We start from the raw sequence: 22357 nt of genomic DNA, 5'->3' as shown, positions 1-22357 counted from the left end.
CATGGTAACTCGTAATCTGGCACGAGGTGTTAAACCCATGTGATAACGACTGTCGTTTTCCGGCCACGCGAGGATAAAGTAAGTTACGTTCATTCATTCAAGTTACGTTTATTAGTTTAAAAACACTGTTTAACGGCGTGCCTTGTTTTCTTAGTTATTTATTATTAAATGGCTGACAACAACTACTAAAACATCAAACCATATGATTATTTACTATATTATGCGCTTAATAACATCGTTTGCTTACTCGTTTATTTGGGTTAAAGTTTGAAGGATGATTTTGAAAACCTCTGTTGCCACCAGCCGGTAGCGGTTGCATTGCGGCGTATCCGCAAGATGACGCTGGTGAGGCTTCAACGTGAACGTACGCAGCTCCACGTGGTGCACTGGGACGACGGTAGGGGAGATTTTTAGATTGGTTTACTTTCGGATTGACTCGGTTATAAGGCCCGTACCCATGCTCACGGTTTCGTGGTCGGTTGTCGATAGCCATATCTGCAATGATGGGTTATCATGAGTAACGAATGCTATAGAATTCTCACTTTGAAACATGTATAGTAGGGTTGGGAAAACAAGACACCTTTTCGTTCTATTTATTCGGCCCATTTGGTACAAATAACATTCAAACAATTATAAAATCGTATCCTCACGACTTCCATAGACCGTTGTTAATGGTCTAAAAGACGATTGACCAGGATATTGGGATATTATGTGATAGAGGTGTCCCATCTCCCCCCACCCCACCATGTTTTAGCATTTATACTACTGTTGGGCAAAGCGGTCAGAAGAGCCTGTATCTTCCACCCACTAGACCAAAAAAATACAATGAAAATTTTAATCTTAATCTTACTTGTTTTTCTTTAAAACAATGGTTCAAAAGCTTTAATATATCTTTATGTTAAGCTTTCACGTTAAAATTTCTCTGCTCGTTTTACAACAGTCTTCGGGCAAAAACCTCTTAAAACTAAAACGTGGTCAGTAAAGGTTCAACTAGAAACTGATTCGTTGTGAAACACGTTGGCAGTACGATTCTTGGCCACGACACGCGGGCGGATAATTATAAGCGCCGAATTCTGAGAGTAAAACGTGTCCAGCTGATCAAAATGCGTAGAATTCGCACAGTGATGCAAAATGTTATTTATTTTTAAAACATTTTTTTAAACACTTAAGTAATTATGTTTAGAGCTCTTATATAGTGTATAAGTTGGTATTTGTAAGAAACTAATATAAAACTACACGATCTTATTTTGGTGGCCATATAAAAAAGGTGCTACTAAGTAGAGCCAATCAGTTTACCCGTTGTGCAACACCCAGTTAACTATTCTGTATTACGAAATGTGTTGATTACAAAGTAACATTCTTACCAATTACATACAAATTGAGTATATGGCCTGGGTACATTTTGTTTTGTGTGCCTTGGGTCAGCGACTCTGACAATTTCTCTGCAAGCAATTAAAAAGGTGTTGCAATATTTGCATAGATTTTCAAGAAGCAATAGTTATCAATACAATATACCGTTACAATGAGACATAATTACGTAAAATGATCGAAACTACATTTATTTCGGCTCTCATGGGAATTAGTGACTGCCATATAGAGTCACTTTCTTATTGTAAATAAGCCAATCATATATTATCGCTCTATCAAGTCGTATCTATTCAAAGCGTGAATTAAGTCCTTTCTTATTTTTTTCACTTCAATGCTGTTAATTAAGAATATCATCAATGTACTGACGCTGTGCATTTGGATTTGCAGTTTGACGTTTTATCTGCACGACATTTGCTTTGTGCAAGAAGCGGATAATAAAATGTCATCGTATTCACATGGATAAGACAATATGTTAGATTAGGGGTGACCGGTTTTAATTTAAAAAACGTCAGTTTTCGCTTGAGCTTCATAAAACATATTGTATTGCGGGGTAAGATGGATACATTATTAGCACCTATAAACCCCATATTTCCGAATCATGTTTTAACAATCAACAACGCTATTTTGAAGTTGCGATAAAAATTTTGTAAATGTTCTTTGTTTACTATACCGAAACGGTACAAATAATGGGATAAAAACGTACCATCTTACCCCACCCTACTGTATTAATTCTAAATATGGTTTTTCATTATTTTCTCAAAAATTTTGACCGACTCGTTTAGAGCAATGTAAAAGGCAGTTAATAAATAGCGGATCTAGTGTTTATGTGTGCCTGCTGGTATATATTGGAGGGCGATTTCAACTGTGTTCATAAAAGCGCAAAACGCGCGTTAATAACCGGATTGGAAAATAGTGTGTATTGCGACCCTTGCAATGTCTGAACCTGCGAACATAATATCTTTCAAATACCGTTTAACGAAGTGTAATTTAAAATGTATTTGCACCTTTAGTATTTAAAAATATAGGGCAATAAATTTTCATACCGAAATTTTTTTACAGAAATAAATAATTTTGAAATATATTTTTTTTATATAACCTAAACTTAAACGCAATTCACACAAAAGACATCTATTTTATAAAGTTTCACGTATGTTACTTATGATGTACGGCTGGTGTTTTAATTTATTTTTTTTGAATGGGTCCAATTATTGTATGGTCTGGTTAAATCAGTTCAATTTGAATTAATATTAATTAACTGTCACTCAATGCCGCTTCACTAGAAGGGTATGTCCCACGAAGATTTAATACGTTTTGGCATGTTTTATTTACGAGAACCCATGGCCGACTGACTGAATATATCACTTTAATTGCCATGAACCGCTCAAATTGAATGAAATACATTTAAATAAATCTTATGGTCATAGAAACAGTTGGTAAGATTTTTGGAAGGATTTTAAACGAAATAAAAAAATAAATAAAAAATATGGTAACGTTTAAAGAAAAATGTGCTCAACCAGTTATTGGCGACTTGTTTACGCCTTACATTACTTTCCCCGTCCAAATTGGATATAATAGGATACTTTTGACTATGAGTACAAAAGCGCTAAAAGTAGACGTATTAAACCGCGCTCTTTATTTTTCATCCGTTTTAACGGTTTTTGTATGAGATAATACGTGTACGTCACTCCGAAAAGCTATTACGCCGCATCGCAAGTTCAATACTGATAATAACACCATTAGCATATAATAAAAATTAGGGCGTACGTTTTCCACTATTGTATCACTCGTCGTCTGTCGCTTTGTGTGGCACCCAATTACCATTTTCGCGTCTTTTCGCTTGGCTTATAAATGTGGCTAAGCGACATTTACCTATCACCTGCTAATTATTCCTTTCAATAGTCTACTGAGGTGCGGGCACGACCTAAGCCCCTTCTCGTTGTCACAAATCTTACCAATCAATCTTTAATCACTAATCGCCGGTTGCTTGCCGTTTATAGCGCACAGTTCTCATGAGAAACACCTGAACTTCGAATTTGCCGTCGATTACTATAGAAACAGGCCATTCGCAATTTTCCATAACACGGTACCGATATTACAAAGACGTGTTTTATTGTAAATTACAACCTATGAGTTTAATATACATTGAAGTCTTATAACAAAATAAAATTGTGTATTAAACTTTAATATATCTTTGTATAAAAACTTAGGTTCTTATTTTGTAAAGCATTACTATTTACATGGGTTATACGAACATTGTGTAAAATAACAATAGTTTGGTGACAAGTATATAGCAGAGTGGGGTAAGATAGGACATGTTTACATTCACTTATCTTGTGCCTTTTGGTGGTAAACACTAAATATTTACAAGTATATAGCTGTATAGCCTCGCGACTCTAGAATAGCGCTGTTATTTGTTAAAAACACAATCAGGAAATATCGAATTTATAGGTGCTAACGGTATCCCATCTTACCCCGCAGTACTATATTTATATCCGTCAAAATTATTAAGAAGTACTAAATTTTTAATTCGGGACAACTTGTCATAAACTATCAAATGCATCACAAAAATTAATCCCTTCTCGCTCTAGGTTTTGACGACGATCGGCGTGAGAAAAAAGAAAGCTTTGAACAAGAACCATATTTGTCGCTATTGCTCGCCGTATAAAAGCCCACGTCCTTGTTTCTGGTATGCGTAAAAGCTCGCCTGACTACGTCAAAAACAGGAGCTACAATTTTATTTGAAAGCTTAAAGTATTTAGGATTTTTTTAATTTATGGGTATTTTTTTAATACCTTTTTTTATTTGTACTAATTTTTTTTGTTTTTTTTAGACAAAACGTTTCCCAGAAAGCGTAGGCATTTCTACAAATATGGATGCGAAAAGTGACGTCGAGAGTGATTATCAAGAAAGAGGTTCAGACGAATGCGAAGTTGAAGTCCAAAAACAATGCAGCAATTTCTCCATCGCCAAACTTTTGAAAGAAGATAGCCGTACTACCAGTCCAAAAAACTCCCTGAACGAAGATAATCGCCAAAAGTCCCGATATCATAATTCACACCTAAAAGATGAAATATTCCGTTCTTCGCAGCAACATAATTTTGGGGAAGACAGTTTTACTTCAGATCGAAAACCGGAAAGATTGTTGCTGAAAGACAACTTAATTGGACAACTCACAAAAGCCCAATTCATGAAAGGAGCTTACAGCGAAGTTCCCTCGAAATTGCTTCAAAATCACGGTTACGGCCTCCCTGTATTTGGTACGCAAATATCTAGAGTGTTTTATCCCACGACTAGGTGCATATTAGTATTCGAAAACACATTCAACTACTTTACTTACAAATTACTGTACTGCATATATAACCATACGTATAATGATACACTTTTGTTCAGGCCATTCAAATTTTCTTGCCCCGCATTTACCGCATGCGTTATGGAACGGTGGTCTCAGTAGAAGTGGTGCTCATACCCCGAACTTTCTACCTTTCTCAATGCCAGCAAGCAAGGCAGTTGTTGGGCAATTTCTCGACAAGCAGTTGAAAGGAAGTTATAACATTTGCATCCGTGAGTACAAATTTATGTGTCGATATGTCTGTTCTTTGTTTGCGAAAGTTTTAGTATTAAAGTAGATCGGCTTTAGAATATTCCAATACTCTAAAGTTTGTCAAAATATTTATCATATTAGTTAGGAGAAGATGGGATATGTTTTCATTTTATTTTTCTATCCCATTTCGTAGTAGGTCTACTGTAAAGATTAGAGTTACAGAAGTAACTGATCGCACAGACTAATGGCTCGCGACTTGTTGAAAATAACGTTGTTAATTGTTGTTGAAAACACGATCAAGAAATATGGGATTTAGCTGCTAACGGTATTCATTCTTACTCCACAGTATTGTATTTAATACTTGATGTGCGTTTATTACAGCACCCGTAGCTCCCACAGACAGTAAATACGATTGGTCTCAAGATATTCGAAGAAGACTCGACCAAGACGACGACCCCAACCCTAAACAAGAAGACAAACGAATACATACAAAAGTTGCTCCGACCAAGAAAGCCAGAAAAGCAAGAACTGCTTTCACGGACGACCAGCTACAGGAACTAGAGAGCAGTTTTGAATGCAAAAAGTATAATCAAAATTTTGCTGCAAATTTTGTAAAAAGTTATTTTTATTCATATTTTCAGGTATCTTTCTGTTCAAGATAGAATTGAATTGGCCCAAAGACTCGATTTATCAGACACACAAGTAAAGACGTGGTATCAAAACAGAAGGTTCGACATTAAATTATAAGTTTAGTATAGGGGTGGGGAGATGGGAAATCTTTTTCATTCTATTTCTTTTCCCTTTTGATAGTAAACAAAAAAAAACTTTAAAAAAACACATAAAACCTTATTCTCCCGACTCCCATAGACCGTTATTGTTGATTCGTCGTGAAATATGATCAGGATATTTGGACATTATATGTGCTAATGTTCTCTCGTCTTCCCCACCATATTATATTAGAATGAAGAAAAATTTTACCAACACGTATAATTAAAATCTGTTTATATAGATCTGGCATAATGTTAAGTACGCCTTAGGTTTTCCTAATTTCCCTTGCGTAATAGGCGCGAACGAATAAGCTGCCTAATTGGATCTTTTGAGTCACTTCGTTAAAGTGGTGGAAAAAATTATCGATGCTTTTTCCAATTTTTGTCGCTAATATGCCAATTTGTAACTGCCAAATAGCAAAAATGTCAATTTGCAATTTTCGCGCTATAATTTCTGTATAGTTTGGTCGATCAAACTCCTTAAGACCAGGATCTTATAATTCCTAGTTAACGACTCAAAAGTGTCAGGCCAATATAGGTTTTTCTGTGCGGTCAAATATTACGGTTCAGGTAATATTTTGAACACAATTCGAATAAGAATTATTAAGTATTTTATTAGTCCTTATAAAAATCGAATGAAATATGGTTTTAAAAACTTGCCAAAATTCCCATTTTAATTAACCCTATAGTTATAGCCGCCTATTTTTGTCACAGAACAAAATGGAAGCGTCAAACTGCGGTTGGGTTGGAGCTGCTCGCTGAGACGGGAAATTATGCGGCCCTTGAGCAAGTGCTGCCACAAACCTTTCCTATGTTGCAAAGACCAATGATCCAAAATATGCACCAACATTTGGGAGCTGGTAATTTTCTAATTTTTCTTTTACCTTTTTAATAGAAATGTTCCGTTCCATACACTTCGTGCCCGCTTACGAGTTACTACATACGTAATATGATTTAAATAATTCTGCAGTAGATTAATTATTTCCCGACCACCCGGATAGCTTCCCAATATTCAAAGTCACTAAATCACAACATTTTAGGTATGGAGAACAGAGCGTTACTTCCAATGTTGTGTCAGTTATACGGCCTTGGAAACCAACACTTAATACAAGTCGACGAAACGAGGAGTTCTCCAACAACAAGCGAAACCAGCATTGGAATGGATTGCAAAACGACTACTTCGTCCACAGGTAATTATTTAAAACAAAGTCAGTATAAAAATATTACGTGTATAGTAGGTAGGGTAAGATGGGACATATTTAAACTTCTTTTATTGTCCTGTTATGTAGTAAATTAAAAATATATACAGAAATATATAACCGTATCGCCGCTATTCTATAGGAGTGTTGTTTATTGTTCAAAACGCGAAAATCTGGTCTCCAGTCTTAGCCCACAGTATACACAGCCCTAATTTAAAACAGTTACAAACTCTAAAATTATTTTTTTAGCCAATTAAATTGCTCATATACTAAATGTTTAGATGACAAAACAGAATGTTTTATTTCAAGCTCTGCCAGCCAATTAATTCGCTCAGAGATGGGACGAATATAATGAAGATTGAACGTGTTTAGCTGATGTATCTGAGATTTCTGATTTCTTGTTCCAAGTATTAACATTTACTGCGTTTTATTTTTGTTAATATATTGTTTTATGTTTATTTCTTTGTTGTGTTATATATGTGCCTCGTGTTACGAAGGAGAAAATGTACGTCAAACATCAGTTATCAGAAAGTTTGACAAATGAGCTAGCATTACCATTTCAGTCTTTTTGTTGCTTTTTTTATCTGGGAAAAAATAGTTATGTCTCCCCTCTTTAAAACACCACCTTCCAAATGCGAACTGCTCTACAGCGAAGTCTAGTGTTAAATAACTTGGCGGGAAGGACAAAAACGTGGTTTTCAAAATATTTTTCGATTTCATGCCTTTCGCAAGCAAGAATAATTAAGTTTCTATCCATATTTACCGGATTTTGCCGATTTACGAATCCTGTTCGTGGCTACGGACTTTTTCTAAATAAGTAAAGGATTCAGTTAAGTACACGCAGTTAGGAGCCTGCTGTCAGAGCTGTTCGATATCGTAAATCTAAAAAATGTTGCTTCATAGTTCGCAGATACCTGTGAATGTGAAATATATAAATAATAAAAATAGGCATATCATAAATATGATGCGAACACTTCCGCATACGAGGAAACGCAAACGGTAGCAGACACAGGAATAGCTTAGCTTGTTTTCAGCCCTAAGGCAACTGTTAAGGAAGGCCGCTCCACCTGAGGCTGACGTCACAACATGTTGCCCTGGGCCGTGTCACACATAAAAGTTAAAAACAAGGCTAGCTTATAAAAAGCGCACGAAGTTGTGTTGATTTTTATTGCAATCTCAGCTCTGCACTAGCTGTTCTAACCAGGTGAGTGAATTTTCTTTTTCTTTCAAATTGTGTGTGAATACACAACCTATGGTGAACGTACCGTTTTTGTTGCTGTGTTGGCAAATTGAAAATGTATGAGTATCCCGATTATATTCATGTGTTTTTTTTTAGTTTTTTAAAAACTGTTTTTTTACACATACTAGTCTGCAGAATATGGCAGGTGCACAAGCGAATTTTTTTACAAATTTTTGGGTATGCACGCAATAATTTGTCATACGCATGCCAGTTAATCAAACAATAAAAAATAACGTGATGAATTAAGTAGAATTCTCTATTGTGGTTTTGAAATGTGCGTTGCATGCCGATTTTTGATGATAGCACGCCCACATGTAAAAAAGTAATTGTCTTGTACTCACAAGATCTCATCAGAAACTGCCGTACTCTGCAGACTTGGATATATGTATATATATTTATCCAAATATTAAAGCATAATACACCAGGTCAATATTAACTATCAAAACTTTTGTATTTTTTTCCCGATATTTGTATAAACAGGACATTTTATAGACGATGGAACGTGTTTCATTGCTTACCATTATATATTTATATATATACAGTCAAATATTGATAATTGCTTTGTATTTGACACAGTTGGAAAAGCAGTTATTTCAAAATGCACGTCATTCAATTGTCACTTGTTCTTTTGTTTGCGGCCACTGTGTCGGGCAATGCGTTTGGATTGTCAGAAGTTTTATCGTTTATGAGATTACGAGCAAATGCTTGGCCAACACCTCATTCACCACCAAACTCTAATGGTACAAGATTACAAGGTAAGTTATTAATTTGATTAATAAGTTGACTATAAATTGTATTTGTAAGTTGGCTGTAGCATTATAATAGCATTCATATAACTTTTAAGATATGATATAAATCCGTTAGATATGTTTTATTATCAGTGAACAGTAAAGATCTAAAATTAATGCACTAATCATAATTATCCTATTAATCTTATTCCTCTGTCCTGTTCAACACCATATCATTTGCTTATTTTAGGTAAAGGGACCACTTTAAAGTTATAACAAAATATTGCACGGAAGAGTGTGATATTGCTGTTCTTGCCTTTGAGTTTAAAAAAACAACTTTTTTAATGTTTTTGTTTATAATATATTTTTGTATGGCTGTCAATTTTGCTAACAAGGTTACACTCATAGACAACAATACACTAGTAGTATCCATACATCATATAATGTATATATATACACTTCATTTATTCTTTCATCCATTCATTTATATACAAAATACATATACAATACTTTTCAGATAACACCACTTACTCATACACTGCATGGAGCAATTATACCACATGTGACAAAGTTTGTGGTGGTGGGCTTAAAACCAGAAGTAGGAGATGTTTGGATGACCAGGGTGTGTCGCATCACACGACGATGTGCTGGCAAAGGAGCGAGCCTTTGACCACACAACAATTGCTTAGAAATTACCTTCGTCAAACTGTAGAATCACAAACACAACCATGTAATGTAAGAGACTGTGGTAAGTGGTTAATTTATATTACTTTATTACAAAAGTTTATTTTCAAAAAAGCTTTATATTTTTAAAATAAATTATATACATACAAACTTATAAAACTATTTATTCCACAAAATTATTTTTTTTTACTTTTTTTTTTAAATCTAAACAATAAAACTAATACATACATATATATATATTAAACTTGATTTAATAATATATATATATAATATACATATCAAAGATTGCTATTCTTTCTTTAGCTGTATCTGAGTGGAGTGTATGGGGTGAATGCAGTCAATACTGTGGTGGTGGATGGCAGAATAGCACAAGAACATGTTTGGAGTCGGATGATCAAGAACAATGTAATTTCCAAGAAATAAGAAGAAGATCTTGCAATAATGGGCCGTGCTGTAAGTGGAACTTAATGATATTTATCATGGATTACTTGTTATCAATACTTGGTTACAAATGGCTTGTTGTTCTATCGTTGTAGGCGTATGTGTCCTTGGGCAATACACTTAACGGCAATTGCTCCAACCCAGCGGCCACTAATAGGTTGTCTAAATTGTCACCAAGGCTATTCCTGAAATAAAATTATTACCCCGACCAAAAATACTGAAAAAGTTAGTTGCAATAATGAGCTGTATGGAACAGGACATCCATGGTATAATGACTGTTTTTTAACATGATTTTGACTGTTGTTTTACAAACTACTTTGTAGCAATTGGTTTGTAAAAGAAACAATAAAGGTCTTGTGGTCTGCTGATAGTGGTCACCCTCTTTTCCCCTTTGTGTCAACTGGCCATTAGTTAAGAAACCCAGTCCTGCATCTTTTTTTTTAAGTTTAAAATCTTACACAGTACGATTGTAGGGAATATTTTTAATGTAACACTGGTTTAGCCTACTTTACAAAACAGCTCACAACTTTTAATTTTAGAAATGTAAATAAAGTTTAAATCTTAAAAATTTCTTCACCAATTTGGTAAACATGTTGAACATATAAAAACTTAAGTTTTACATTACTTAAGTTATGTAATAAAGTAATTCGAATAGGTGTGGGCTTTGAATTTCATGTTTCTTTCATTTAAACCAATGTTTCTGTCAAATTTTTAGAGTTACAGATGTTCCTAAACTAATAATATATAGATTTGACCAAACCAATACATACATAGAAAACCTATATTTCAGTTTAATATTAAAATAACAGCTCTAATGTGACATGGTAATTCATGTATTTACAAATCATTTAAGCCCCACCTTTCTATAATGTGGATTAACTTGTTGAAATTATTGAATCACCTTTCCCTTTCTAGAAAATAATGTGGCATTGGAACTGACAATTTGAAACCATAATGCTCCCCGAGTGTCAACTTGATGTAATTAGTGGTTATTTTGAATGACAGGTTAAATAGGGCGTTGTTTTTCAGCCAGGGGCAAAATTGTTCCACTGTCATTGCTATCTTTGTTTTAAATCATAAACTAGGGATGAAACTTTAACTAATGCATAGGTTTTTTTAATCTTGTTTTGCTCAATAACCTCTGCCAACTTGTACTGATTTCAGACATATGGGTCTGGTACTTCCCTAATATAAAAAAAGAATCAAAAAAAATTCTAAAGGGGCTTTATTATAGAAACAGGGTATTGGGTCAACTATCCATGTTCTAAATCCCAGAACATAGTTGAGTCACGAAGTGATGTTTAGGCAAAACAGCTCCCATGGCATGTCGACGCACGCTGTAGGACCTTACCCACATAAAACAAAAAATGATATTATGAAAGCATCAACTATTTTTACCTTTGGTTCACAATTTCTGAACTAATATCTTGTTTATGGCGATAACTCAAGTTTTTGCTTTTAGGCAAAAAGTTGACAAAGACATGTCTGTATCAAAAAGTCACTAATGCAGACCCATGTAATGTTTACGTATTTTAAACAGATGTGGTTTTTAATCCATTTTTAACCAACAGTTCAACTCACTCCATGGGGAGCTTGGGGCAATTGCACTCGTGTATGTGGTGCGGGATTTAAACACAGATCTCGGCAGTGCGTACCAAATCTTGCACCGAACTCACCCGGCTATAACCATGTTGAATTTATCAAGAACAATTTGAATTCGGTGCTTGACTCTGGTGTTGGGTAAGTTTTTTGTTTCATAGGCGTCAAACCTGGGGTGGTAGGATTACTAGGATATACAGCCCAAACATGGAATTTTGTGCACTGCAATAATCCAGTAAACATTACAACCAATAAGTTAGATTTATTTCATAAAACTAGTGTCTATCTATCCATGCCTTTTTTTGCATTTTAAAAAGTTTAGCAGTTATGTTTTGTTGTAAAATTAAAGAATCTAAAATTTTGTGAAACTGAAAACTCCAACTTTTAGTGCATTATTTTTGTGTAGATAAACAATTCTAACAACTTTAAAAGCAATGAAAATCATGGTATAAAAAAACTGCGGTCTTTTTGTTTTGTTTAGTTTACTATAATTTACTAAATGTTAAGGCATGTAATGCTATATTGTACACATAATCCAAAATATTTTACTGATTGAAGCTCTGTGTATTGGGGTAATGGGAAACTCTAGCCAGGGTCATGTTGCCATTGTATTTCATTCATTAAAAAACCCCACCTTGAGTGGCTGGCTTACTAAATTTCGAATTTTATTTATAAAAAAATAATTACTTATTTTGAAATTTTCAGAAACATTGTCTCTCCAGTTGGCTCGGTTTTAAGCCCAAACGTGATATATGCGTTACATTATCTTCAAATATGCACTCAACAAACTACTGATACTGGGTTTTGTAACCAGGTCCCATGCCCCAGTAAGTAATATTACCTAGTTATATAAGAGTCAGTACGTATACTCTATTGGTCAATTTCATTTTTTTAATATGTTGCTGTATTTTTTTGTATGTCACAAACGTTTTGTTTTGATTGACTTTTATTTTAAAAGTTCAATGGTTACAAAAAAATGTGTGAAATGTAATAAAAAAATCACTCACTAAGTTATATATAACTTTTAAACAGGCATGTAAGGTTTATGAATTAGACAGTCTATGAATTAAAATAACCCATTGTCCCTCAGTGGATTTTCGCTTATTTTTTCATTTATTCAGTTTTGGAATTTGGTTCCCAAAATTATTGCATTTAATTTGCCTAATATTTTATTTTTTAAGTCACTGCATAGGTATGCTATTGGGAAAAAAGAGATACATGGGCCTTTGATATTTGGGCACCTTGTGCTTTAAGCAGAAAACTTAGTCAACTAAAATTTGTTGTAATCTGAGAAAATTACTAAAATTTGCTGTAATCTGAAAAAAATACTAAAATTTGTAGTGATTTAATAAAATAAGTTATGAAAAAGTATGTTTCTACATTGCAATATTACATTAATACCAGGCTTACTGTTTCTAACCAACCAAAACAACCAATTCTTTTCAGGTTGTCCATTCAACCAGCAATACTTCACTTGCAAACCATGTAACCAGGAATGTAGGAGACAGACAAGTGTTTCAAACACTTTATCAATTGACTTAATGAGATTTTTTGGTTCATTAACTGGTTGTTCCAATGGTTGTGAAGCAGGGTGTGGATGTCCAGTCCTTACTCCTCATCTTGGTCAAGATGGTCGCTGTTATACGTAAGTATGAATACACTGTATTATACCAACTGAGCCTTGGCAGAGTGGTCAACGCGCCTGTCTCCCACCTAGAGCCCTAAAGGTAATGGGTTCAAGGCTCTTCGCTGCTACCATTGTGGGAGTATGTGTCCTTGGGTAAGACAATTAACAGCAGTTGCTCCAATCTTACTGATTGGTTGTTGCCAGTCATACAAAAAAAAACACTTGTCCACAGAGTTATATACATGGTAACTTGTAAGCCCACACAAGGTGTATGGAGCATAACACCCATGTTATAACAACTTTCTTTGCCCCGGCATGTGGGGGTAAATAAGCCATCTTCATTCATTTTAGGTTTCTTATCTTTGGCTTAATCCTCTATTTTTTAGAAATTTGTTTTTATTGTAATTTTTTTAAGCTAAGTTAATAACACAAGTTTTTTTTCCGTTTCTTCCCAAAGCTTTGAAAGCCAATGTCCAATCAATCAAGGAATTCGCATCATAACTAACGGTGCTCGTGGTCAACCCTTTCAAGTCACCATACCTCCAATACTCAACTCTCATTCAACTGTATTTCACTATCCAACAAGAACAACAACAACAACAACACCCGCAACAACAACAACAACACCTGCAACAACAACAACAACAACAACTGCTCCAAGCAAACCAACTTGCACTCCTAATGTTTTAATAGCTACACGGCCAGGATATATACCTTGTGGTAAGCACAGTTGTAATAACAGTTCACTGAGTTAAGTGTATTTAAGATAATGGGTCAAATCTGGCCTAAAATTTTAAATTATATTGTATAAGTTTTTTTAATATGGGAAGAAGCATGTTTCAGCCTTGTAAGTGAAACAAATATGCTGTACAGTGTACATGGTCACTCCTGTTTAAAAAATAGGTGTGAAGTGTCGCCCCTGACATAGTAAAACACTTTTGGGGCAGGGACAACAATTCAAGACAAACAAACCTTTTAAACAAATCCAATTTATTTGTTGTGTTTACTGATTAAAACAATATCGTAAATTCTACAACAGGCCTGTGGCTCCAGGTTTGGCACGTATGGCCCCAGGCACCCCTAAGGTTATAACTAAATTTTGACCATAAAATATATACTTATAAACTTATATTTATTCTATTAATTCTCGGTGTATAGATTGTGATGGGGACTTGGTTGTACAAGCATGCCATGCATTACCAGACACATCATGTCCGGTTATTTGCAGTGTACAGAGTAAGTGGTTTCTTTATTACATTTCAAGCTAATAACACCAATCCTATGTAAAATTATCATTTATTAAACATTGGTTTTACTTTTTTCTCCCAAACTGACTTTCTTTAATATTAGGTTTTTCTTTTTTTCTCAAACTCTTATTTTATAAGTTTGCACAACATGAAATTCTTTTCAAATTATGTCTATTTTAAGACAATCCGCATCAGTTAGTTAGTGTATGCCCTCGGCAACATTTTATTTTGGATTCCCTAATCTTCAATTCTTAACCAACTTTGACAAAGAATAGAAACAAATACATGGTTTTAACATTGTGACTTTTTTCAAGCACTGTCGTGTCCGGCTATATCAAATGTGAGAAAATCTGAATGTCCAACTGCAAATAACTGTGACCGTGACTCTATGTGTGCCATTGGATATTTATGCTGTGCTACCTCATGCGGTAGGCAATGTGTCAGAGGTAATGGTAAGTAATGTTTTAATTAAATAAATGCAACTCATATTACTATGGGGTAAGACGGGATAACGTTACCATCAAAGCCCCATATTTCCTAACCAAGTTTTTGACTATTAACAACGCTTTTAGATTCGCGCTGCTATGGTTGTATAATTCCATAAATGTTCTTTGTTTACTAATTTTATTCCCATTTATAATACTACGGTTACCAAACTCTAATAATGTCTTAACGAATAATAGACAAAACATGGAAAAACATTAACGTTTTATATACCAGATCAGTGGATAAAATACTATTTTACATTAAGCCTGGTAGCAGAAGTAACAAAATACATATGTTTTAAATCTAATGACATATTTATGCAAAAAAAGTTTAAAAAACCTTGCAACTGATGGAACTTATGGTAGGTGGGGGAAGATGGAACGCCCTTTCATTCTATTTTCTTGTACGTTTAGTGGAAAACAAAGAGCATTTATTATAAAACTTAATCCTCATAATCCGATAGACCATTGTTAATTGTTTAAACCACCTTAAGCTCGTTTGGATAGGGTGTGTTACAGGTGTCCCACCTTCCCCACCCTGCTATATTTATAATTTATCTACCTTTTAGTAAAATCTGACGTGCAACAATTTTGCTGTTTTTAGGTCAACTGGGAAAATAGGCCACATAGTTAGAACCGTTGGTGTCACTGCAAAGCTTCGTAGTTCTGTAGCTGATTCAGCATCGCCTAATAAACCTGCATCACGTACTAACAATGTATTTATTTTGAAATGTATTACAGCGTTTATAAAATTATAGTACACGCCTTTCATTGTGCCGACTTATTTGTTATATGTGAAGTATTCATGAACAAATAAAATTCAAGTAGAATGAATTTCACCTTTTTATTTCCCGGCAGAACGACTATGGTGGTTAAAAAATGGGCTATATTTCATACACTTTCTGTATCTTACGAGTTACTATATACGTATGCAACTTTGCGCGTGAATGTTTTTTCTGTACATGGCTAGCAATTTGCACGACCACTAAGTTGGAGCAATTACGTGTCTTGCCCAAGGATATATTTTTTTATTTTAAGCTTGAATAAATGAATGTAACTTTATCCTCGCGTGGCCGGAAAACGACAGTTGTTATCGCGCAACACCTCGTGCCATCTTATAAGTTTGTGTGTTACTTTGTGGGTAATTGTTTTTTGGCTTTTTCCTTTTTTATGTGTATAGCTAATAATTTGACAACTCATTAGTGGTGCCTAATCGTTACCACACGTTTATCTCGAATAACTTGCTAAAGGGCATATTGGTGGTGGTCGCATCGACCTAGAAAATAATATTTTGTGTTAGATACGCCCACTGTACTGTTACATTATAAACACGACAATGTATTTGCATAACTGTGGCAGCCAAAGGCAAAATGTTTTCCAGGTCATACCACAGAGTAAACCAAAGCAAGACACCAAGTGGGTATGGTTGTTTTAACCTATGACCCACGGTATTTATTACAAGCATTAGAACGCTAAATATTTTTTAAGAAAAAGGTGGTTTAAAGTTGTAATTCCAGTCGACACGATGCGCTGTTGATAAATCAAAAAGAAAGAAGTCTTTGTTAGGTTAAAGTACTTCAATTTACAGCATGTTTAACAGGGTTAAAAAGATTTATACGTTTCATAATAACGCCAATGAGAATATTAAGGGTGGGGTAAATCGGGACAGCCTCCTTTTCTATCTCATTTGGTAATAAAGATTTTTGATTTAAATAAATTCAACAGCGACACAATTTATTCGTTTTTTGTATTGACAGTCGGTATACATCAGCACTTGTTCTCGTATAATAGCAACTGTATTGACCATTCCCTATGACTTTAAACCTTATTTCTATCATGATAGTCCTCTTGTTGACTGACTATATGTGACTATATAAGAAAAATTAATAACACAATGAGCAAATTATGTTTTATTTTCAACACTTTTATTGCTTCATTTCATCGCCTGTTAAAAAAATAAATAAAATTTCACAGTTAAAAATTATTGTTTCTAGTAATATAGTTTTGTGGGGGAAGATGGACACCTTTAGCACATATTATCCAAAAATCCTGATAGTATTTTAAACAATAAACAACGTCTATGAGAGTCATGAGGATACGTTAAAAAAAATCTGCAAATATTCTTTGTTTACCACCAAATGGGTCCAGAAAGAGAACGAATTCCTGTCTCATCTTACCCCACCCAACTATACGTTTATATTGGGACACAAAACTAATCGCGTCATATTTATACGATCACTCGACGCATTATCTATTTGTTTTCTATTCCAATAACATTTACCTTCTGGGCCTTTATTAGACCAAGTGTTAGAACCTCCGACTACATCTGAAAAAGGGAAACAATTATGATTTGGCAGGCGATTTTTGCGTACTATTATCAGGCATGAAAATATATTTGTATTATATTAGTGAGGTTTCGTCTTACATATGAAAAATATGGTAGTATTAGATTAAAATTATAAATCATTTTGTATGGTATTTTAGGATAAAATAGGATACGTTGGCACATATTATCCTGTATTTCCTAATCGTGTTTTAACAATTAACACGCTTTTTTAGTGTGTAGTACCAAATTGGGACGATAAAAGAGAATAAAAACATCTTACGCCAATCTACGATAACGTTATATAGTAGGGTGGGGGAAGATGGGACACCTTTTTAGCTCATAATTTTCAAATATCTGGATCGTGTTTTCAACCCTTAACAACGGTCTATGGGAGTCGTGAGGATATGGTTTTATAATTCTTTGAATGTTCTTTGTTTACTACCAAATGGGGCGAGAAAATAGTATGAAAAAGTGTTTCATTTTCCTCCACCCTACTATACCATTCTTTCTTACCTTGTAGCATTTGATTTTTCAATTGCAAGAGGTCATCAATAAACGTCCTAAAACGGAGAGAAATCAGAAATTATCTTTATTTCGAATCAACATTTTTGTTTATAGATTTTACAACGGTAATGGAAATCGTGAGGATACGGTTTTATAATTCTGTAAACGTTCTTTGTTTACTACCAAATGAGACGAAAACAATCATCTTTTTCTACCCCACTATATAATTGCTAAACCCATTGGGGCAAGCAATGCAAACATGCATTCTGGAATCTCGCTTTAATATTTTACTCGGAACTATCTCTGACGAGAAACTGTAACACAGAAATGATGGCAGTAAAAGTTTAGTTAGTTTTGATATATATGTAACATTAGCATAAAAATTTAGGACTAACGAATAAAACTAAAGTTACCTACTTAATCCGATTAAACGAATCCGATTTTGCGACGGTTCCAAGACTCGCCAAAATAACAACGACGAAAAAAACTGCTGCAAACTTCATAGTGATGCTGTTCAAACTGTCAATTAAAAATAATGAAAACTTCAGCACAAGGACATCGACTTTATACGTGAGTTTATGATCCCACATGCAAATTATCACGTTTAGATAGGAAGTAATAGTCTGCACAATCTAGACAGATTTCCCGAAAATTACGTTGGTCTTAAACTGAACTGAAACTCTCAAGTCACGTAGTATAGTACTGTAGGGTATAAGATGAACATCGTTAACACATAATATCTCATATTTCCTGAATGTGTTTTAAATAATTAACTCTTTTAGAGTCGTGACATCATGGTTATATATATTCTGAAAAAAATCGTTGTTTACTACCAAATAACATGAGAAAATAGAATGTGTCATTTTACACACCTGATTTATAGTGAGTAAATTAAAACATTTAGAATTTAATTTGACCGTGTTTTCTCCAGGTATTTGGACCGCTAAGTGTGTATTCGATCGTGTAATGCCCGATAAATTAAACTTATAATAACTTGAACTAGCTATCATTCATTAGTTTTGTAAAACTGTTTTAATTTGTAATGAAAAACCCACAGCGCACAAACTCTAAGGCAATCTAACAACTTTTAATTTGTACAACTTTGCTAAATTTAGGTTTGAAACAGAACAAAACTTTGACGACATTGCGAATATTTCCAAACTTTATTTAGGAAACTCCGACTCACTTTTTGCTGTGTATATTTTGCGGTGAATAATTTAGGTTTTAAATTTCATCATGTAGTCTTAAAATACTTGCCCTATAGCTGTCTTTCTTGTTGTTTTAATTGCAATCATAATTCCTTCATGACAAACAATTTGTGCGTCGCCCATACATATTTGTATAGTGGAGAAAAATTGGATACATTTTCATTCAGTTTCTCGTACCAATGATAGTAAACACAAAACATTCAAAAAATTATAAAACCGTTTTCTCACTACTCCCATAGACCGTTCTTAAATGTTCAAATCGTGATCAGGATATTTGGATATTATGTAGTAAAGGTGTCAAATCTTACCCCAAAGTACTTATATATTATATAAATACTTGTTTATATATGTCTACATAAACTACAACCCAGCATATAGCAAACCGCATTAAAAATTGTACAGTCATTTTATTTGGAACAAAATGCAGCAACTTACAGAGCAATATGTACACTATCACTTTACAACCAGCACTAAAATAAGTAAAAGCGATTTACTTGTTAAAATTATTGCAACCATTCGATTTATTTTTTTAAATTGTTTATATACAACAAGACACAAATGAAACCGCATGTATTAAGTTCAATCAAGCACCAAGTTTCGTGTCTAATATAAAATAAAACCTGCATTTTTGTAATGTGGAAAGTCTATAATAATTTAACAAGGGATACAGTACGTAAACTCAAAGTAAACAACGGTATGACAATTGTTTCTATATGACACAGCATGGAACACAGCTTGATTTAGTAGCTAAAGAAAAAGAGGTTTAAAACGTCACATGACAAATAAGCGGAGAATTACGGCGCTGTATAGCAAAATCTACATTGAGCTAAGTTATACAAAAAAAAATTCTTTTGGTACATGAATACCACTTGGTTTGCAACAAATAATAAATCTCATAACTTTTAGAATAGAATCACCCGACACTCATGGTGCTTGCTGTTGTTGTGATGTCTGCTGTTGTTGTGGAACTTGTTGCTGTGGTTGTTGTACTTGTTGTGGCTGTTGTTGTTGTTGCTGTTGTTGTTGTTGTTGTTGCTGTTGCTGTTGTTGTTGATGTATCTGGTCCTCGGTATAGTAAGTTTCTGTTATCTGGCTTGGTCGTTCGAGGCCAATGTCGATTCGCATCGGATTCATCGGCATCAAGTGTTGCTGGTGGTGATTAGACACGCCGCTGGGTGTCACTACTTGAAGAACGTGAGGATGGAGCTCACCTGAGAGTTTTGGAATCGTTATGCCACTTATTTACTGCTTATGTACAAAAGCAAACAATATATAAGCTATTTCAAAAATGTAGCTGCAAAAGTTATTTACTTCTTTAAGGCTATATAGATACATTAATGTTGTGAAGAAGTTGTAATAAGACTTCCGACTTACCAGATAGGCCGTTGTGATCAACAGTTGTTGTAGGGGTGGTGGAAGGTGGCAGGTTCTCTGGGTGCATTGAGTGAGTGCCGTACTGTTGAATTGTAGAAGGTGGTAGTGGAATCAAACCGGGTCCTTGTTGCATTGGGTTGTAGTATTGCATCTGAAGCGCCTCGTAGGATCTCATGTCTTTGTTGTCGTTGACGATCAAACTGTTAATAGAGAAGGGGTGGTGGGAAAAGGACTGGGCGTCGCTTTTAATTGATGTCATCGTGTGCATTTGTGGGTGAGCAGACATGTGACTGCTTTCTCCTGGAGCCATCATTGAGTGAATACTCGGGGGCATAAAGCTTTGGTGTCCTGGGTAGCCATACATGGTCGGTGGGTTTGATGGGGCAACTATTGCCGATGGTATAGCAGTTAAAACAGTTGTCATTTCTGTTGATGAGTGCTGCATTTCACCGTTTGCATTGTTTTCCACAGGTTCAAGCGTATGCAAAGTCGTCTGTACCGATGAAAGAGGAGTGACAGAAGTGTTGATTCGAACGATCGGTTTCGTGTCAATCAACTTGTCAGGTTCAAGGGTCATGTTTAATTGGGAAAGTTCGTTTCTTGGATCCATGTGCTCATCTCCGTCTTTCATGTCGTCTTTGTTTTCTTCTTTTATTCTTGCTTCTTGTTGTGCAGCCTTCTGTGCCGCCTTCTTTTCGCATTTGAAACGTTTCTGTCTTCGCAAGTAACATCCATTTTCAAACATATTTCCAGCGTCGGGGTGGAGACTCCAATAGGAACCTTTGCCGGGTTTGTCCGGCGATCGTGGAACCTTTACGAAGCAGTCGTTGAACGACAAGCTATGACGTATTGAGTTTTGCCAGCGCTGTTGATTTGCTCGGTAGAAAGGGAAAAGGTCCATGATCCACTGATACACCTCGCTAAGAGTCATCATTTTATTCTGACAAGACTGCAGCGCCATTGTTATCAGAGATATATAGCTATACGGTGGCTTAGCATGAGTGTAAGTGCGCCTGTACGCATTTCCCTTGTCGCTTGCCCTACCCATTGAACCCGGAACTATCGCCATGTTTGGACTTATTCCCATGTTTGGGGTCATGGCTGGGTAAGGCGATGAAACTCCGACATGCGAGTTTAACTGCTGGGGAAATTGACCACTCGAAGGGTGGGGTAGAGTTGGCGCAAAAGCAGGAGGTATCTGGCTCGTTATAACTCCAGCTGGGTTGCTGGTATACGTTGAAATAGGATTCGGATACGCGCCTGAAATTCCTGGAGTAGTGCTAGCATATCCTGCTGGTTGGTATGACACTGGGTACCTCGGAGCCGGCGCCGGTATCATGTCACTGTTCGAACTAGGAAACATTTCTTCCAAAATCTAGAGCACAACTAATTCTGCTGCTTACTGGGGTAGGATCCAATCAGAATAACCGAGCTCACGACTTCTCCGCATCTTTAAGCAAACACGGCAACGATATGTGGTAGGCACGCAGGAACACCCGAGCTACGGTGTGTTCATTCAGCTAATGAAGGTGTATGTGCGTCCACCTGTTCCCTCGCGTCAAATCTTTTAATGTTTAACTAGGTGTCATAGCGTCGTATGGACTCTTACACTCTGTATAAGACGAAAACCTAAATTTAAAATCAATTTATGTTTCACCAGACTAAATTTTCTATTTTACAAAATAATACACACAGCAAGCAGCACTATACTAAACTTGGCTTTTTAAGTTTACTTTTTATTTCCTATATCGACTAATTAATTAAAGGAGATTTTATTTTATGGCTAAATATTCTGAAATTTATAGTTAGAAAATAACAACAAAATGTAGTGTACATTGTATTCTATCTTAAAGTGTTTTGCATGCGCGAAAATGCGCTGTTTATTGTGTAAAAATAACGAGTCAACAATTGCTATTTTAATACTTAAAAACATTGATGTTATCTTTGACAAGACACAAAAGTCAGATAATTTATCGTGTGCTCAAACAGTTAAAACAAATTTATATACTATAGTGTAAG

The 22357-nt window shown here is 35.0% G+C and overlaps 4 protein-coding genes across 5 annotated transcripts in view; 2 read left to right on the top strand and 2 right to left on the bottom strand.

The window, feature by feature from the left end:
- Positions 1-1062, bottom strand: part of LOC100183225 — a 4659-nt gene extending 3597 nt beyond the window's left edge. The window contains exons 1-2 of the mRNA XM_009861825.2: positions 851-1062; positions 248-495 (exon numbers count right to left, since the gene is read on the bottom strand). The gene's annotated coding sequence lies outside the window, so the exon portion shown is untranslated. The remainder of the gene's footprint in view (positions 1-247; positions 496-850) is intronic.
- A 3141-nt stretch (positions 1063-4203) lies between these two features.
- Positions 4204-7333, top strand: LOC778550. The gene is made up of 7 exons (XM_026836605.1): positions 4204-4625; positions 4759-4929; positions 5291-5492; positions 5551-5637; positions 6391-6536; positions 6717-6866; positions 7185-7333. The coding sequence occupies exons 1-7, from the start codon at positions 4238-4240 to the stop codon at positions 7199-7201; spliced, it is 1161 nt and encodes a 386-aa protein (XP_026692406.1). The 5' UTR covers positions 4204-4237; the 3' UTR covers positions 7202-7333.
- A 546-nt stretch (positions 7334-7879) lies between these two features.
- On the top strand, positions 7880-15753 carry LOC100186453 (coadhesin). Of its 2 annotated transcripts, none has more exons than XM_026836604.1 (11): positions 7880-8079; positions 8692-8870; positions 9361-9591; positions 9831-9980; positions 11540-11708; positions 12273-12394; positions 13014-13212; positions 13652-13914; positions 14353-14430; positions 14756-14887; positions 15531-15737. In XM_026836604.1, exons 2-11 carry the CDS (start codon positions 8714-8716, stop codon positions 15545-15547), a joined length of 1518 nt encoding a protein of 505 aa, XP_026692405.1. In that variant the 5' UTR covers positions 7880-8079; positions 8692-8713; the 3' UTR covers positions 15548-15737. The 2 variants fall into 2 exon arrangements, with proteins under 2 accessions (XP_026692405.1, XP_002130909.1); XM_002130873.4 differs by having other exon boundaries at positions 7882-8079; positions 14756-14893; positions 15531-15753.
- Positions 15754-19351: 3598 nt separating this feature from the next.
- Positions 19352-21866, bottom strand: LOC104266215 (forkhead box protein A1-A). Its single transcript, XM_026836603.1, has 2 exons — positions 20339-21866; positions 19352-20175 (listed from the first exon to the last, which is right to left on the bottom strand). Exons 1-2 carry the CDS (start codon positions 21699-21701, stop codon positions 19889-19891), a joined length of 1650 nt encoding a protein of 549 aa, XP_026692404.1. The 5' UTR covers positions 21702-21866; the 3' UTR covers positions 19352-19888.
- Positions 21867-22357: the final 491 nt, after the last annotated feature.

This window comes from Ciona intestinalis, chromosome 11, assembly GCF_000224145.3.
Source record: "Ciona intestinalis chromosome 11, KH, whole genome shotgun sequence".
NCBI lineage: Eukaryota > Metazoa > Chordata > Ascidiacea > Phlebobranchia > Cionidae > Ciona > Ciona intestinalis.
This window is presented reverse-complemented; position numbering and strand designations above follow the sequence as displayed.